The sequence below is a fragment of the Stenella coeruleoalba genome, assembly GCF_951394435.1.
Source record: "Stenella coeruleoalba genome assembly, chromosome: 20".
NCBI lineage: Eukaryota > Metazoa > Chordata > Mammalia > Artiodactyla > Delphinidae > Stenella > Stenella coeruleoalba.
This window is the reverse complement of record NC_137166.1, coordinates 30,940,933-30,960,897: the sequence shown is the minus strand read 5'-3', so window position 1 is coordinate 30,960,897 and position 19,965 is coordinate 30,940,933. Positions and strand designations below refer to the sequence as shown.

General features: G+C 36.4%; 1 protein-coding gene across 4 annotated transcripts in view; it reads left to right on the top strand.

Moving 5' to 3' along the window:
* RBL2 (RB transcriptional corepressor like 2) overlaps positions 1-19,965 on the top strand; it is a 45,126-nt gene that overhangs the window by 18,035 nt on the left and 7,126 nt on the right. For all 4 annotated transcript variants that reach the window (XR_013825262.1, XM_079907098.1, XM_079907097.1 and 1 more), the window contains exons 9-17: positions 5,436-5,602; positions 7,769-7,878; positions 8,596-8,699; positions 9,785-9,922; positions 11,397-11,561; positions 12,080-12,191; positions 14,768-15,037; positions 15,237-15,517; positions 15,618-15,794. Coding sequence is in view for 3 of the 4 variants with exons in the window: in XM_079907098.1 (XP_079763224.1) it covers positions 5,436-5,602; positions 7,769-7,878; positions 8,596-8,699; positions 9,785-9,922; positions 11,397-11,561; positions 12,080-12,191; positions 14,768-15,037; positions 15,237-15,517; positions 15,618-15,794 (1,524 nt within the window). In the remaining variant the exon portion in view is untranslated. The remainder of the gene's footprint in view (positions 1-5,435; positions 5,603-7,768; positions 7,879-8,595; positions 8,700-9,784; positions 9,923-11,396; positions 11,562-12,079; positions 12,192-14,767; positions 15,038-15,236; positions 15,518-15,617; positions 15,795-19,965) is intronic.

The window sequence follows — 19,965 nt, the reverse complement described above, 5'->3', positions numbered from 1 at the left end:
CAGAGAAGACACATATAGATTTATTTCTGTATGGCGAATTACTGTGTTTTTCTGTATCTTATGAAACTTGAATAGTTCTGTTGCCAGGTAAAAATTTTGCTGGGTGTTTTTACAACTATCTCTAGAATAAGCACATTTAATACATAGGGAAATATAGTCTATCTTGAATAGTAAAAAACTCTTTAGCTATCTTAACCTTTCAGAGTTTGTTGGAAAAATTAGAAAAGATATTTTATTAGCCTATGTATTTTTTTAACATCTTTATTGGAGTATAATTGCTTTACAATGGTGTGTTAGTTTCTGCTGTATAACAAAGTGAATCAATTATATGTATACATATGTCCCCATATCTCTTCCCTCTTGCATCTCCCTCCCTCCAACCCTCCCTATCCCACCCCTCTAGGTGGTCACAAAGCACCGAGCAGATCTCCGTGTGCAATGCGGCTGCTTCCCACTAGCTATCTATTTTACGTTTGGTAGTAAATATATGTCCATGCCATTCTCTCACTTTGTCACAGCTTACCCTTCCCCCTCCCCATATCCTCAAGTCCATTCTCTAGTAGGTCTGTGTCTTTATTCCTGTCTTGCCCCTAGGTTCTTCATGACCATTTTCTTTTTTTTTTTCATATTCCATATATATGTGTTAGCGTACGGTATTTGTTTTTCTCTTTCTGACTGCCACTCTGTATGACAGACTCCAGGTCCATCCACCACACTACAAATAACTCAATTTTGTTTCTTTTTATGGCTGAGTAATATTCCATTCTATATATGTGCCACATCTTCTTTATCCATTCATCTGTTAATGGACACGTAGGTTGCTTCCATGTCCTGGCTATTGTAAATAGAGCTGCAATGAACATTTTGGTTCATGACTCTTTTTGAATTATGGTTTTCTCAGAGTATATGCCCAGTAGTGGGATTGCTGGGTCATACAGTAGTTCTATTTTTACTTTTTTAAGGAACCTCCATACTGTTCTTCATAGTGGCTGTATCAATTTATATTCCCACCAACAGTGCAAGAGGGTTCCCTTTTCTCCACACTCTCTCTAGCATTTATTGTTTGTAGATTTTTTGATGGTGGCCATTCTGTCCGGTGTAAGATGATATCTCATTGTAGTTTTGACTTGCATTTCTCTAATAATTAATCATGTTGAGCATTCTTTTATGTGTTTGTTGGCAATCTGTATATCTTCTTTGGAGAAATGTCTATATGGTCTTCTGCCTAATTTTGGATTGGGTTATTTGTTTTTCTGATATTGAGCTGCATGAGCTGCTTGTACATTTTGGAGATTAGTCATTTGTCAGTTGCTTCATTTGCAAATATTTTCTCCCATTCTGAGGGTTTTCTTTTCATCTTGTTTATGGTTTCCTTTGCTATGCAAAAGCTTTTAAGTTTCATTAGGTCCCATTTGTTTATTTTTGTTTTCCATTTCTCTAGGAGGTGGGTCAGAAAGGATCTTGCTGTGATTTATGTCATAGAGTGTTCTGCCTATGTTTTCCTCTAAGAGTTTGATAGTTTCTGGCCTTACATTTAGGTCTTTAATCCATTTTGAGCTTATTTTTGTGTATGGTGTTAGGGAGTATACTAATCTCATACCTTTATATGTACCTGTCCAGTTTTCCCAGCACCACTTATTGAAGAGGCTGTCCTTTCTCCACTGTACATTCCTGCCTCCTTTATCAAAGATAAGGTGACCATATGTGCGTGGGTTTATCTCTGGGCTTTCTCTCCTGTTCCATTGATCTATCTTTCTGTTTTTGTGCCAGTACCATACTGTCTTGATTACTGTAGCTTTGTAGTATAGTCTGAAGTCAGGGACCCTGATTCCTCCAGCTCCATTTTTCTTTCTCAAGATTGCTTTGGTTATTCGGGGTCTTCTGTGTTTCCATACAAATTGTGAAATTTTTTGTTCTAGTTCTGTGAAAATGCCATTGGTAGATTCATAGGGATTGCACTGAATCTGTAGATTGCTTTGGGTAGTATAGTCATTTTCACAGTGGTGATTCTTCCAATCCAAGAACATGGTACATCTCTCCATCTATTTGTATCATCTTTAATTTCTTTCATCAGTGTCTTATAATTTTCTGCATGCAGGCCTCTTGTCTCCTTAGGTAGGTTTATTCCTAGATATTTTATTTGTTTTGTTGCAATGGTACATGGGAGTGTTTTCTTGATTTCACTTTCAGATTTTTCATCATTAGTGTATAGGAATGCCAGAGATTTCTGTGCATTAATTTTCTATCCTGCTACTTTACCAAATTCATTGATTAGCTTTAGTAGTTTTTTGGTAGCATCTTTAGGATTCTCTATGTATAGTATCATGTCATCTGCAAACAGCGACAGTTTTACTTCTTCTTTTCCGATTTGGATTCCTTTTATTTCCTTTTCTTCTCTGATTGCTGTGACTAAAACTTCCAAAACTATGTTGGATAAGAGTGGTGAGAGTGGGCAAACTTGTCTTGTTCCTGATCTTAGTGGAAATGGTTTCAGTTTTTCATCATTGAGGACGATGTTGGCTGAGGGTTTGTCGTATATGGCCTTTATTATGTTGAGGAAAGTTCCCTCTATGCCTGCTTTCTGGAGGGTTTTTATCATAAATGGGTGTTGAATTTTGTTGAATGCTTTCTCTGCATTTATTGAGATGTTCATATAGTTTTTCTCCTTCAGTTTGTTAATATGGTGTATCACATTGATTGATTTGCGTATATTGAAGACTCCTTGTATTCCTGGGATAAACCCCACTTGATCATGGTGTATGATCCTTTTAATGTGCTGTTGGATTCTGTTTGCTAGTATTTTGTTGAGGATTTTTACATCTATGTTCATCAGTGTTATTGGCCTGTAGTTTTCTTTCTTTGTGACATCTTTGTCTGGTTTTGGTATTAGGGTGATGGTGGCCTCGTAGAATGAGTTTGGGAGTGTTCCTCCCTCTGCTATATTTTGGAAGAGTTTGAGAAGGATGGGTGTTAGCTCTTCTCTAAATGATAGAATTTGCCTGTAAAGTCATCTGGTCTTGGGCTTTTGTTTGTTGGAAGATGTTTAATCACAGTTTCAATTTCAGTGCTTGTGATTGGTCTGTTCATATTTTCTATTTCTTCCTGGTTCAGTCTCGGAAGGTTGTGCATTTCTAAGAATTTGTCCATTTCTCCAGGTTGTCCTTTTTTTTTTGCGGTACGCAGGCTTCTCACTGTTGTGGCCTCTCCCGTTGCGGAGCACAGCCTCCAGACGCACAGGCTCAGCGGCCATGGCTCACAGGCCCAGCCGCTCCGTGGCATGTGGGATCCTCCCCGACTGGGGCACGAACCCATGTCCCCTGCATTGGCAGGTGGACTCTCAACCACTGCACCACCAGGGAAGCCCCCACGTTGTCCATTTTTTTGGCATATAGTTGCTTGTAGTAATCTCTCATGATCCTTTGTATTTCAGCAGTGTCAGTTGTTACTTCTCCTTTTTCACTTCTAATTCTATTGATTTGAGTCTTCTCTCTTTTTTTCTTGATGAGTCTGGCTAATGGTTTATCAATTTTGTTTATCTTCTCAAAGAACCAGCTTTTAATTTTATTGATCTTTGCTATCGTTTCCTTCATTTCTTTTTCATTTATTTCTGATCTGATCTTTATGATTTCTTTCCTTCTGCTAACTTTGGGGTTTTTTTGTTCTTCTTTCTCTAATTGCTTTAGGTGCAAGGTTATGTTGTTTATTTGAGATGTTTCTTGTTTCTTAAGGTAGGATTGTATTGCTATAAACTTCCCTCTTAGAACTGCTTTTGCTGCATCCCATAGGTTTTGGGCCGTCGTGTTTTCATTGTCACTTGTTTCTAGGTATTTTTTGATTTCCTCTTTGATTTCTTCAGTGATCTCTTGGATATTAAGTAGTGTATTGTTTAGCCTCCATGTGTTTGTATTTTTTACAGTTTTTTTCCTGTAATTGATATCTAGTCTTGTAGCGTTGTGGTCGGAAAAGATACTTGATACGATTTCAGTTTTCTTAAATTTATAGCCTATGTATTCATGCTTAAATTCTTGACGTTAAGCTATATCTTTTTCATATTTGTGTTCAAGAATTTCACTTAAACTTATTTCTCTGAAGATCTGTCTGCTTTGGGGGGAAGAACTGTGATAGGTTCTAGTAACTAAAGGTAAAGAAGGGCAAGAAGACTGAAGAAGGCTGTTCTGTATCAGGTTGTATTCTGCATCTAAGAATGTTTGTTTTATCCTCCTGTGAAGCAAATTTGATTATTTTTTAATAAATTTATTTTATTTATTTATTTTTGGCTGTGTTGGGTCTTTGTTGCTGCGCATGGGCTTTCTCTAGTTGCGGCGAGCTGGGGCTACCCTTTGTTGCATTGTGTGGGCTTCTCATTGTGGTGGCTTCTCTTGTTGTGGAGCATGGGCTCTAGGCACGTGGGCTTCAGTAGTTGTGGCACATGGGCTCAGTAGTTGTGGCTTACAGGCTCTAGAGCGCAGGCTCAGTAGTTGTGGCGCACGGGCTTAGTTGCTCCACGACATGTGGGATCTTCACGGACCAGGGCTTGAACCCATGTCCCCTGCATTGGCAGGTGGATTCTTAACCACTGCGCCACCAGGACAGTCCAAATTTGATTATTTAGATGAGCTTTTGTTAAATCATGGATTTCATTTGGGCCAGATTTATTCTCAGCTTTCCTTTGTCAATCTTTGAGTAATTACAAAAATAGCAGTAGATGGGAACGGTGAAATTCTGTTTGTCAGAGATAGCCTTAATATTTTCAGGCTTATGTTTGCCTTCAAGCTCAAGTTTTTGTTTTTTTGTGGTACACGGGCCTCTCACTGTTGTGGCCTCTCCCGTTGCAGAGCACAGGCTCCGGACGCGCAGGCTCAGCGGCCATGGCTCATGGGCCCAGCTGCTCCATGGCATGTGGGATCTTCCCGTACGGGGGCACGAACCTGTGTCCCCTGCATCGGCACGCGGACTCTCAACCACTGTGCCACCAGGGAAGCCCCAAGCTTAAGTTTTGAAGGATGAATAATAGGGAACTATGCCTTATCTTAAACATTTAACCTTTTTTTTTATTTTTACTTTTTTTTTTGGCTGTGCCACACGGAGTGGTTGGTGGGATCTTAGTTCCCTGACCAGGGATTGAACCTGGGCCCTCAGCAGTGAAAGTGTGGAGTCCTAACCACTGGACTGCCAGGGAATTCCCATAAACATTTAACTTTTAAGAGACAAACTTCTTAGTTGTCTAAAGTGCAGATTGTCCTTTCACACAATTTCACATGGATAGTCGTGGCTCTTGGTGGTGTAACGTTTAAATTCCAAGAATAATGACAGAAATCACTAATATTTATTGATAATATAAAGTTCTGATTAGCTTGAAATTCCCATTCATGAAGTAATTGAAAGTAGTTTAGGTCTTTTTGACCTAAAATAATGTTCTTCTTCCTCCTCTTTAGTCTAAAGCACTTAGGATCTCTACCCCACTTACTGGTGTGAGGTACATTAAGGGTAACAGCCCTTGTGTGACTCCAGTTTCTACAGCTACACATAGCTTGAGTCGTCTCCACACCATGCTCACAGGCCTCAGGAATGCACCAAGTGAGAAACTGGAACAGATTCTAAGGTTAGTTTGAGCCATTCTTGTCTTCTAAGATTTGGTTGTTGACTATTTTCCAATTTTCTATTTTAATTTTTCACCCTTTGTGCCTTAATTCACCCATTGATAATTTTATATCAATTGCATGCTCAGTTCTGTTGTTAGTCCTTAGAGGACATAGCAATATAAAACGTATGAATAGAAAATGACCCTTTTTTTCTCAGTATCTTAGTCTTCTTGGGCTGCTATAACAGAATATGGTAGACTGCTTATAAACAACAGAAATAAATTTCTCACAGTTCTAGAGGCTGGAAGTCCAAGATCAGGGTGCTAACGGATTCAGTGTCTGGTGAGGACTGCTTCCTGGTTCATAGATAGCTGTCTTTTGCTGTGTCCTCATGTAGCAGAAGGAGGCAAAGGAGCTCTTAGGGTCTCCTTTATAAGGGCTGTAATTCCATTCATGAGGACTCCACCCTCATGACCTAATCCCTCCCAAATGCCCCACCTCCATACACCATCACATTGGGGATTAGATTTCAACATATAAATTTGGGGCAGGGGGTAAGGAGGGGGGCAACACAAACATTCAGTCCATAGCTCTCGATTATTTTTTAACATAGTTCAGGAGATAGTAACTAATAACACTAGACAGTGTAGAATAAAGCACCAAACTATCTATTACCAGTTGTTCTCTCTTAAGATTTCAGGGAAGCAGGGGATCTGTAAAGATGGGTGTTTGTCAAAGGGCTTCAGGAAGAGGATTGGACCTGAGCAAATTTCTGAAGGGTTGGTCAGATTTGAAAAGATAGCCAGTTAGATTCATAACCAATGTAAAACCACTGTAACTTTCTAAGTTTTATAAAACACCCTTAGCCTGAGAAGGAAGTCAACTACCTTTAGTTCCTTTGATCTGTCTGATACTAGTAGGAATATCAGGGAGCATTAGTGAAAAACACAATAGACTGAATTTCATTACCTGTGCATAATTTTTGGCAAATTTATTTGACAAAATTACCTCCAAGACTGCTCCTGTTCCTAAAAATTTATGATTTAATGATGTAGACTCTATAGGAGCCAATTTGATTTCTGGTGATGTGGTGTAAGAAAGCTCTGTATAAACATAAAATAATTTCCCACTCATAGCTAGACTCATTAAATACCAAGGCTGACTAATTTTCCTGTACATTTTCATGAAGTCTACTTTATTCATAAACTTGATTGTGATTGACACCCAACAGGGTTTGTCTGTATGGCCTCTTCCTAAGTCATATTTCTCAGATGGACCTTGTTTACCTAGAATTCAGAAGCATTTTATAAATACATTTTAGAAGCCTGTCTTAACTGTTATGTCTTCCAGATCTCTTTACAGTCTCTAACCAGGAGTAGCAGCTTCTTTAATCTTAAATAACCATTAGTGGAGTTAAATATTGCCAGTAGCTACTAGGTAAAACCAAAGGGTCCTGTTTTTGTAACCTCTGTGTATGTTCATAAATAAAATTCTGCTTGCATATGATATTCAGTAGCCATCTCTACCAGGATTATAATTGATTATATTTCCTTTATAATTTTCTAAACTTGCTGCATTTTTATAGAGAATATTTATGTTTATGATCGAGATAAAGACATAGTTGTTACAGAAGCCCACATGGTGATCATCTGTATTATGCTTCTGCATTGAACATATATTGCCTTTCTAGTAAAAAAAAAAAAATCAATGAAATAAACTTCATTTTAGAGGAAAAAATGTAGAATGCCAATAATGATTTATATAAGTTTGTTGTAGTATAGATCATATACCCCTTCATTCTGTTTTTTTCTAGGAGTTCTTAATAAGAGTTGTACTGCCCTCTAGGGAAACAGTTGAGGGCAGTTTTGTTTGTCATCAGTGATTGCAGATGTGTAGGCTAGGTGGGTCATGCACATCAAATAGGCACTGGTCAAAGTTCCTAAACTTAACTGCAGTAAAAGGTACAGCTCCATGAAAGAAATATTTTTTCATTCAAATGGTAATACTAACACCTTTGATAAGGAATTATGGGATCTCCTGGATTAAAAGGGAAGTGTATAGTTTCTATTTGAAGTATTTTATATTTACAGGTTAAAATTACTCTGAAATTACAGAGTTGTAAATAGTTTATCACTTTGTGACTTGACAAAACCTTTAACTCAGATAATTTCTTCTTATTTTTTTAGGACATGTTCCAGAGATCCAACCCAGGCTATAGCCAACAGATTGAAAGAAATGTATGAAATATATTCTCAGCATTCCCAGCCAGATGAGGATATCAGTAATTGTGCTAAAGGTAAGGCTTAATATTATCTATATTGCTCTCATCTTTGAACTTTAACTACATGCATTCCTTTCTTGGAAACCGAGTCAGAAATATGAAGAAAAAATTTGACTTTAGACTGAGGGCCAGAATATGGATGTCCAATTTTTCTGTCAACCAACTGATTTCTGGGCCATTCTCAATAAGAGAGAAATTTTAGACTGATAATCTTTATTATGTTGGACTTCTGGCACTTTAAAAAAATCTTTGGTTTTCATTTGTAGGCTGGATTTTCAGTATAGAACTATAGTGATTCTTCAAAATGATAAGAACGAGGACAGAATATAATAGTTGTTACATGCCCAGACCCATTGGAGTTGTTTGATGTCATGAAGTATGAATACCAAGTAGGAGTGGAATAATAAACCAATTACATATGTCTTAGCATAGAGCTGCTCTATTCAAAATACAAAAAAAAAAAAAAAAAAGTGTGAATCTTGATGGAATGCTATTGCAGTTTTTATGTGCAAACTTCATTTCACAATTTTAGAAAAATTTCAGTGTTACCATGAAGATGAAATTAAGGAATCTTAGGGATGATTGAAATAGCAACTGTAGGAAGTGCATGTATATGAAGTGTTGGGTTGGTTTTTAAATTTTATTCTGCTGTAGGGAATGGGATGGATCCTCATTTTCCCCAATATTTATGTTCTTTGCATGTGATTTTTGTGTTTTTTATTATTTATGCAGAAATTGCCAGCAAACATTTTCGTTTTGCAGAGATGCTTTACTATAAAGTGTTAGAATCTGTTATTGAGCAGGAACAAAAAAGACTGGGAGACATGGATTTATCTGTGAGTAAATAGCTAATGTACTGAGCACCACAATAAAATGTAGTTTCCTTTCAGCCCCACCCACCAAAAAAAAAGCCATTATTGAAAAAATAATATATGGCTTTGAGGGAATAAGATTGGCATCTAAGAAAACTTGTGTTCTGAGTCCTCTTACCTCCAGTCCCCCACTTAGTGTTTCTCATTGCAGCAGTTTCTGTGGGTAGTAAGACTCTGTAGTCAAGGATTAAAACATTCAGACTTAACCTTAATTGAGGTTTTTAAATAACATAGAGTTTTAATTCAAGCCATGTATAGAATAAATTGAGTATTGACTATATAGGAATTTAACATAAACATTCAACCATTGATCTTTGGCTAAGATAATTTTTCTAGATTGTACAAGTGATATTACTTTTAATGACATCAATAAAAATAATTTTTTTTAAATTAATTTTTAAATAAATTTTAGAGAAAATTGTAAAATTGACAAATAATTGTTCTAACTCCTTGTAACTATTTACACTTCTCTTATTCTATATAAAAATATGGCTGTGTATACAATGGAATGTTACTGAGCCATAAAATAGAGTGAAATTCTGCCATTTGCAGCAACATGGATGGACCTAGAGATTATTATGCTTAGCGAAATAAATCAGACAGAGAAAGAAAAATACAGTATGATATCACTTACATATGGAATCTAAAAACTATGCAAAACAGAAACAGACTCATATATTGAAAACAAACTTGGGTTATCAAAGGGGAGGGGGAAGGGGCAAATTAGGCGTATGGGATTAACATATACTAACTACTGTGTATAAAAATAGGTAAGCAACAAGGATATATTGTATAACACAGTCAATTATAGCCATTATCTTGTAATAACTTTATTTAGAGTATAATCTGCAGAAATACTGAATCACTAGGCTGTATACCTGAAACTAATATAATATTGTAAATCAACTGTACTTCAATAAAAATATTATATGGCTGTATATGGTTGTAGGAATTTAAAAGGCTGTTTTAGGACAGTTTTTTTTATTTTGAAAACATACAGAAGGGTATATAAAGGTTTCTAAATGTTCAAGCTTTGTTTTTTTTAATAGGGCATTCTGGAACAAGATGCATTCCACAGATCGCTCTTGGCCTGCTGCCTTGAGGTCGTCACTTTTTCTTATAAGCCTCCTGGGAATTTTCCATGTATTACTGAAATATTTGATGTACCACTTTATCATTTTTACAAGGTATTTTTAAAAATCTGAAACTGATGAGGAAATTGTGGATGAGATCTACTTCCTGTGGTTAGCCATCTAATTCATTTTAATATATGAGTACATTTCTTCTATTTTTAATTACATATTTAATAATTTCCACTCTAAATGGGGAGCAGAGAAGAAATAGGAGTCTTAAGAACTATATATATTCTTTCAATGAATTGTATAGACCTATTTTGTGTAAAAGTTTCATATAATTCCTCCTTTTGTCTGATAAAGTCTTTTAGAATACTTTCATTTTATGAGCTAAGAAGGTTTTAGAAAAGTAGCAAACATATCACTAGCTAATCATGATAGCAACCTTCTTTTTTTAAAAAAAATTTTGACTTATTTATTTGGCTGCGTCAGGGCTTAGTTGCGACACACGGGATCTTCGTTGTGGCATGAGAGATCTTTCATTGAGGTGCGCAGGCTCAGTAGTTGTGGTGCACAGGCTTAGTTGCCCTGCGGGCACGTGGGATCTTAGTTCCCCGACCAGGGATCGAACCTGCGTCCCCTGCATTGGAAGGCAGATTCTTAACCACTGGACCACCAGGGAAATCCCCACAACCTTCTTTTTTATTTTATGAAAATTAAATGAAAGTGTCTTTCAAAAAAAAAAAAATTCCTTTTCACATATTATATAGAAGCACAGAGTTATAGCATTGATTTGGTTTCCCTCTTAATATTGATTTAGTGTATGGATTTAATGCTCCTATAGTAGTCAAAACTAATTTTTATAGTGGCATAAACTGAATGTTCAGAGTTTTTAAATGCGAAATTTTGGGACTTCCCTGGTGGTGCAGTGGTTAAGAATCTGCCTGTGAATGCAGGGGACACGGGTTCGAGCCCTGGTCCGGGAAGATCCCACCTGCCACAGAGCAGCTAAGCCGGCAAGCCACAACTACTGAGCCCGCGTGCCACAACTACTGAAGCCCGTGCGCCTAGAGCCCGTGCTCCGCAACAAGAGACGCCACCACGATGAGAAGCCCGTGCGTCACAGTGAAGAGTAACCCCTACTCACCGCAACTAGAGAAAGCCCATGAGCAGCAACAAAGACCCAATGCAGCCAAAAATAAAATAATAAATAAATAAATATATTAAAAAAAATAAATATGAATTTTGAGTAATGTTTTTTAATCTCAGTAGACAAGGCATGTTTTTTAAAGATTTTTGAAATTTTTAATTTAAAGATTTTTTGAAATGTATCACTATACAAAAGATTTTATATAATTCATACATGCAGTTTAAATAATTATTTATAAAGATAGTGAAAGGAAGAGCACCTGTTTCAAAATAGTACTATTCTTTAAACTTGTAATTTTTGATAAATTGACTTTTTTGTTTCTATAAATATGTAAAAAAACTTAAATAAGTTTACCAATTTTGCTTTTGCACTTGAACAATTTTTTTTGTTAAAAAATTATTGTTACTAAACAAACCAAGACATTTTTTAAAATTTCAGGTGATAGAAGTATTCATTAGAGCAGAAGATGGCCTTTGTAGAGAGGTGGTAAAACACCTTAATCAGATTGAAGAACAGATCTTGGATCATTTGGCATGGAAACCAGAGTCTCCGCTCTGGGACAGAATTAGAGACAATGAAAACAGAGTTCCTACGTGTGAAGAGGTTTGTGAAAAGATGTTAACATCTTTCTATGATAAAAGTATATCAATATATAGTCTATTCATAATTCTCTTTCACCGACCACAGTTAAACTTAGCATCTTCCTCATAAGTATGGGAGGGTAATAGCTGGGTTTAATTTGGTACAATCACCCCTATATCTAAGAGGAACCAAGAGTCAGAAATAACTTGTGACTGCCCCAAGGTTTCAGTGACAGAGTAAGAGTTCAGTGTTCTTTCTTGATTTTCTAATCAAGTTTCAATACCTTAAAATGGTTGTCTAATTCTCTAAATCAGTAATGAAGGTTAATTTATATTTAGTATCCAATTATTAGATTTGAATTTTTTAAGCCTGCCAGAATTTTTTTTAACTTCAGTATGAAAGTGGAAAAGACAGGGGATTTTATTTAGGTGGAATAACTGATGAGCCAAGATAGTTTTCTTTTGCCTTAGATTATTATTATATTTCTAATTAAAATACTCTTTTGAATAATGGCATTCTGTGTAAACATTCCCTAATAGGTCATGCCACCTCAGAACCTGGAAAGAGCGGATGAAATTTGTATTGCTGGCTCCCCTTTGACTCCCAGAAGGGTGAGTGAAGTTCGTGCTGATGCTGGAGGACTTGGAAGAAGTAAGTTTAAAATATTAAGGGAAGTATTTTGGGGCGTAGCATCTGGAGATTTAAATTCCATCTAAAACCAGAAGTGAAGTTAGTAGGGTGTATATAGAAGAAAATATTCTGTACATTATAATACCACATGGATCACTTCAACGCTTTTGAAAAATATTAAAGAACACAGGAAAATGCGTGCAAAGTCAAGTGTCTTTTAAAATAGATAGAATGCCGTATAGTAATGTGATTCCTATTTATTAAGTGTATCTTTTTTCTATAAGCATGCAAAAGGGCTGAAATGGAAAAACCAAACTATTAATGATTATTGTTGGGTAATAGAATTCTAGGTGATTTCTGTAAATTTTTTAAGATGAATATGTATTGCTTTTAAAATCGGAAGAAACAGAAAAATCTTCTTAAAGGTAGAGTGTAAGATCTAATTAGGTACAGATGAGCCATTGAGTTAAGAGGACTGAATGGCCTGAGCATGTTCAGCTTCTTTTTTTTTTTTTTGGCTGCGCCTTGCAGCTTATGGGATCATAGTTCCCTGACCAGGGATTGAACCCGGGCCGTGGAAGTGAAAGCAAGTCCTAACCACTGGACTGCCAGGGAATTCCCAAGCATGTTCAGCTTTGACTCTTGTCAGTTGAGCAGTGCTACCCTGGTTAATACAACAGCATTGTACCCTGAGGTACAGAAAAGGGAAATTTTGCTTTTCATCTGGTTACATTTTAGGCAGTTCTTTATAACATCTGCCAGGTGCAACGTTTAAGTTTACATCAGATAAAACTACTTTTTAAAAAAAGCAATTCTGTAAATCCAGAGAGTTCTAAATCCTTGGATTCCATTAGAAGGACATTCTTGTTTCTAGATCAACTTTTTAATGTAATTGATAAGCACTGGCTATAGAAGAAAGATCAGTTTTAAAATGAGGAATCACTCTATGTCAGTGCATATTCAATGAATATGGATGATCTATATGAAAACTTACTCATTTTTGAAAGAAGAGGCATAAAGGCTTAATGGTTTATTTTTCTGCTTATTATCCACTCAGACCCATAGATCTGATAGCTGGTCTTCCTCAGTCCTATTTCTGTAGAGTTTTTCCTTCCCTAATCAATGGATTAGGACTTGACTTTAAACTTCATTTTTTTGTACTTATCACTTCTCCATTTTCATGAGGTCTTTTAATATTTTACAAGATAATGATCATAATTTGAAACACTTTTTTTTTTTGGCCATGCCCCACGGTATGTGGGATCCTAGTTCCCCACCCAGGGATCAAACCTGTGTCCCCTGTGTTGGAAGCATGGAGTCTTAACCACTGGACCGCTAGGGAAGTCCTTGAAACACTTTTAAAAAAATTTTATTGAAGTATAGTTGATTTACAATGTTGTGTTAATTTCTGCTATATAGCAAAGTGACTCAGTTATACATATTCTTTTTCATAATGGATTATCAAAGGATATTGAATATAGTTCCCTGTGCTATACAATAGGACCTTGTGTTTTTTCCAGAGATAATGATCATAATTAGTGTATTCTTCCTAACTCTGCAGCTTTGTTCCAAATATAAATCTAGTACATTTATTTGCTTTTGTATCACCAGGAAATTATAATGTTAAGCCGCAGTCTGTCAGAACTGCTCCTGTCAGTCCTCTTATGAACTCCCTACATAGATTTTAATATTTAAAACCCAGTGATGTGCAGTTTTTACAGCTGGACATGGAAGAGGGAAAGGGATGCCTCTCAAAAATTCAGACAGTGGTGTGAATACTTAACTGTAATGGTTAACAGAGTTTCTGTGTGGGATGTTGAAAAAGCTTTGGAAAAGATGGTGTTGGTGTTTGCACAGCACTGTGAATGCAGTGCCGCTGAGCTGTACACTTAACAGCGGGTGAAATGCCAAGTCCTATGCTATACGTATTTTACCACAATTTTAGAAAGCTAGTAATATACCCAGAACCACTGAACTGTACAATTTAAGTGGGTGAAATATGTGTGAATCATATCTCAGTAAAGTTGTTTAAAAAAAAAATAAACTAAGCTTAATTGAATCCAAAACATGTATGTCCATTCTTGCTAAAGAACCGAATTGAATTTTAGTAACTTTCTACATGTAAAAAATGACAAAGATGAAAATGCATAAAACAGGGGGTAAATGCTCCCAGATGATACGTAGTAATATCAAATCCATCAAGTCTTATCAAGTAGTATCTTTACAGTGAAATCACATCTTACATGAGTGTTCTGTAGGAATTGAATATGGTAGAAAAATAGAAAATTATTTAAATTGCCCCTCAGTCCTCAGGACCCTGTGGTAGTGGAGGGCAAAGTCTAGTTTGATTTAGCAAAAGGTGGAGTGAAGAAGGGAACACTGTGAGACACATAGAGAAAAATCCTTCCTTTAAATCTTGCTCTTAATAGTATTCAGTTGAATTTTCATTCATTGAATGTAGCTATGATGTGACTCCTGTAATTTTTGTTTTTTGATTATATAGTATTTCAAACACTAATTGGTTGTGAACATCACTTCTAGGATGGAAGTCAGATCTGTCTCCTTGAGTTAAATGATTTTTTTTTTTTTAACCCTAGGCATAACGTCTCCAACCACATTATACGATAGGTACAGCTCCCCAACAGCCAGCTCTACCAGAAGGCGGCTATTTGTTGAGAATGATAGCCCCACTGATGGAGGGACACCTGGCCGCATCCCCCCACAGCCTCTAGTCAATGCTGTCCCTGTGCAGAATGTATCTGGGGAAGCTGTTTCTGTCACACCAGTTCCTGGACAGACTTTGGTCACCATGGCAACAGCCACTGTCACAGCCAACAATGGACAAACAGTGACTATTCCTGTACAAGGTAAGGAAGGCAGAGTTGAATATTGCGTTCCTTCTCTGTGGCACTTATTAGAAAGTTACTCGAAATTTGGCTGGAATGATGATATGAGAGAAGAGTGGGGGAAAGGGGTTGGGAGGGGAAATAATTGAAAACCTCCGCCTGGAGAATCTTATAGTATCAACATTTTCTTCATGCTTTTTTTCTCTGAAACAAATTTTAGGCATTGCCAATGAAAATGGAGGAATAACATTCTTCCCAGTCCAAGTCAATGTTGGGGGGCAGGCACAGGCTGTGACTGGCTCCATCCAGCCCCTCAGTGCTCAGGCCCTGGCTGGAAGTTTAAGCTCTCAACAGGTGACAGGAACGACCTTGCAAGTCCCTGGTCAGGTGGCCATTCAACAGATTTCCCCAGGTGGACAACAGCAGAAACAAGGCCTACCTTTAACCAGCAGCAATATTAGACCCAGGAAGACCAGCTCTTTATCGCTTTTCTTTAGAAAGGTAATTTTTCTAAAGAAAAATGTACCCTTACCAGTTCTAGAGCTTGGGAAATACAAGGGTTAGATAAACAAAGTTTGAGATATTTTTGTTTATCTACTAGGTTTATCACTTAGCAGGTGTCCGTCTTCGGGACCTTTGTGCTAAATTGGATATTTCAGATGAACTGAGGAAAAAAATCTGGACCTGCTTTGAATTCTCCATAATTCAGTGTCCTGAACTTATGATGGACAGACATCTGGACCAGTTGTTAATGTGTGCCATTTATGTGATGGCAAAGGTGAGTACCATTAGGAATTTAAAGGAAAAAGTAAAGATGCTACTTCCTTACTCTCAGAACACTTTTAACAGCTTTATTGAGATAAAATTCACATACTGTATAATTCACTCATTTAAAACGCACAGCTCAGTGGATTTTAGTACATTCATAGGTATGTGTGACAATCACCACAGTCAATGTTGGAACATGGTATTCCATTGTATGCATATATAATATTTTGTTTACCATTCATCAGTAATGGACATTTAGATTATTTCTACTTTGGGGCTATTATAAATAACGCTGCTATGAACATTTGTATACAAGTTTCTGTGTGGACATCTTTTCATTTTGCTTCTGTATATACCTTAGGGTGGATTGCTGGGTCATAGGGTAAACTCTATGTTTATTTGAGGAACTGCCAGACTGTCTTCCAAAGTCATTGCACCATTTTACATTTCCACTGATAGTATATGAAGGTCCTTATTTCTCCACATTCTCATCAACACTTTTTATTATCTGACTTTGTTTTTTAAAATAATTTATTGAGGCGAAACTCACATAACATTACCCATTTTAAAACAAACGTTTCAAGTTTTAACATTGGTAACTTTTTTCTTCTTTTTCAAGGTTTGTTTGGCTAGTCTAAATCCCTTGAAATTCTTTATGAATTTGTCAGTTCTGACTTCTTGTCACAAAGAAGTCAGGTGGGGTTCAGATAGAGATTATGTTGAGTCTGTAGATCAGTTTGGGGACTATTGCTATCTTAACCATATTTCACTTTCTGATCAATGAACGTTTGGGACCTGTGCTTTTCTTTATGGGTAGTTTATTGATGGATGATCCTTTTTCTTGTTATGAGTCTATTCAGATTGTCTGTTTCTTCTAGAATCAATTTTGGTAGTGTATGTCTTCCTAGGAATTTGTCTGTCTCCTCTGGGCTTTCTAATTTGTTGGCACACAGTTGTTCATAATATTCCTTTTAGTCCTTTTTATTCTTTGTCAGTAGTAATTTAACAATCTCTCTTTTTATCTTAGTGTAGCTGAAGGTTTATCAATTTTGTTGATTTTGTCAAAGAACGAGATTTTGGTTTCATTTATTATTATATGCTCTAATCTTTATTATTCCCTTCTTTTTGCTTGCTTTAGGCTTAGTTTTTTTTTGTTTGTTTGTTTTTTTGTTTTTCCTGGGTGTGCTGCACGGCTGGTGGGATCTTATTTCCCTAATCAGGGATCGAACCCAGGCCGTCAGCAGTGAAAGCGCCAAGTCCTAACCCCTGGACCGTCAGGGAATTCCCTAGGCTTAGTTTTTGCTCTTCTTTTTTCAGTGTCTTAAGATGAATGGTTAGGTAATTAATCTTTCTTCTTTTTTACTATAGGCATTAAGAGCTATAAATTTCCCTCTAAGCACTGCTTTAGCTGCATCTCATAAGCTATGGTATGTTGTGTCTTCATTTTCATTCATCTCAAAGTGTTTTCTGATTTCTCTTTTGATTTGACTTACTGGTTATCTAGGTGTGTTAATTTCAACATATTTGTGAGTTTCCCAAATTTCTGTTAATGATTTCTAGTTTCAATCCATTGTGGTCAAAAAACACACTTTGTATTAATTACTTCAATCCTTTTAAATTTATTGAAGTTTCGTAGCCTAGCATATGGTCTATCCTGGAGAATGTTCAATATGCACTTGAGAAGAATGTGTATTTTATTGTTGGGTGGAGTGTTCTATAGATGTCTGTAAGGTTTTTTAGTGTTTTTTATAGTGTTAAAGTCTTCTGTTTCTTTGTTGATCTTCTATCTAGTACCCATCCATTATTGAAAGTGGGGTATTGAGCTCTCTAAATATTATTATTGAATTGCCTATTTCTCCCTTCATTTCTGTCAGTTTTTACTTCATATATTTTGGTACTCTGTTATTAGGTGCATGTGTTTGTTGTTTGTTTTTTTGCATGTGTGTTTTTAATTGTTGTACCTTTCTGTTGGATTGACCCTTCATCATTATGAAATGTCCCTTTTTATCTCTAGTAACTTTTATTTTTTGTTTTAAAGTCAGTTTTATAGTGTGATATTTGTATAGCCACCCAGCTTTCTTAGGGTTGCTGTTTGCATGATATACCTTCTTTCCATCATTTTCTTTCATATCTGTTTGTTTTAATGTAAAGTGTGTCTCTTATATAGGGAGTATAGTTGGATCTCTTTTTTTATCTAGTCGGACAATTTCTGCCTTTGATTTTGTTGTTTAATCTATTCATATTTTAACATAATTGTTGTAACTGGATTTACATCTATCATTTTACTTTTTGTTTTTTATATATGTCTCATGTCTTTCAGATACTCTCTTCCTCCTTTACTGCTTTCATTTTCATGTGCATTCATGGCATTTTAATTTCAGTGATGACTTTTTTTTTTTTTTTTTTTGCGGTATGCGGGCCTCTCACTGCTGTGGCCTCTCCCGCCACGGAGCACAGGCTCTGGACGTGCAGGCCCAGCAGCCATGGCTCACGGGCCAAGCCGCTCTGCGGCACGTGGGATCCTCCCGGACCGGGGCACGAACCCACATCCCCCACACCGGCAGGCGGACTTCCAACCACTGCGCCACCAGGGAAGCCCTCAGTGATGACTTTTCAACTTTATTTTTCTTAGTGGTTTCTTTGAGGCTTACCATATACTTTTCTTTTTCTTTTTGCTCTATCCCCCCCCATTTTTTTGCCCCATCTTTATTGATATATAATTGACATATCACATTGTATAAGTATAGAATGTACAGTGTGATGATTTGATACATGTATATATTGCATTATGATTACCACCCAGCTACTTTTTCTTGGTAGTAAGAATATTTAAGATCAACTCTCTTAGCAACTCTCAAGTATACAATTCAGTTTGTTAACTATAGTCATCATGCTGCAAATTAGTTCCCCAAAATTTATTCATAACTGGAAATCTGTACCCTTCGATCAGCATCTCCCCACTTCCTCCAACCCCCACATATACATCTTTACTTATGAAAAACAGCTTCAAATTTATAGTAACTGAATGCCAGTGAGATATAGAAGTGTTACTTCTATGTAACTGTTTCCTTTTTGTTATACAGTGGTAGTATTGTTATACATATTATATCCATGAATGTTATAAATTCAAAAACATTGTTATTATTTAATATTTTTATGACTTTTAAAGGAGCTGAGACAAGAAAGAAGTGCAAGTATTTATTTATAGCTTTTATCATATTAACCTTATTCACTATTTACTTATTTACCTTATTTCTCTCTGTTGGTTCCTGGGGATTTGAGTTGTCATCTGGAGTCATTTCCTTAGCCTAGAATAGCTTTCCTCCTAATCTCCTCCTTTGTGCTATTTTTGGCAAATATATATATCACGTTTCTTCATGTATGTATGTTGTTTTATACAATTTTTAAAAAATCAGTTAAGAAATATGCATTTTATACTGCATTTCCAGTTACATAACAATCTTTACCATTGCTCTTTGTTTTTTCACTTGTATTTGAATTTGTGTGGGGTCACTTAACTTTTATTTTTTTATTTTATTTTATTTATTTAATCTATTTATTTGGCTGTGTTGGGTCTTCGTTGCTGCGCACAGGCTTTCTGTATTTGCGGCAAGTGGGGGCTGCTCTTCATTGCAGTGCACGGGCTTCTCATTGCGGTGGCTTCTCTTGTTGTGGAGCACAGGCTCTAGGCGTGTGGGCTCAGTAGTTGTGGTGCACGGGTTTAGTTGCTCCGCAGCATGTGGAATCTTCTTGGACTGGGGCTTGAACGCGTGTCCCTGCATTGGCAGGTGGATTCTTAACCAGTGTGCCACCAGGGAAGTCCTGGGGTCACTTACTTTTATTATGAAGAACTTTCCTTAGTATTTTCATGTAAGATGGTTCTGCTAGCAGCATATTTTCTTTCTTTTTGTTTATGTGAGATTGTATTTATTTCACTTTCATTTATGAAAGATAACCTTGTTGGATACTGGATCCTTAGTTTTTACTTTGTCCATCGTCTCATAGCTTCCATGGTTTCTAATAAGAAGTTTTCTGTTACTTTATCAGAGTTTCCTAGTAAGCAAAAAGTTGCTTTTCTCTTGATGCTTTCAAGATATTCTCCCTTTCTTTGGCATTCAGCTTTTCTACTCTATGTCTTGGTATGGAGCTCTTTGCATTTGTCCTACTTGGAATTTGTTAAA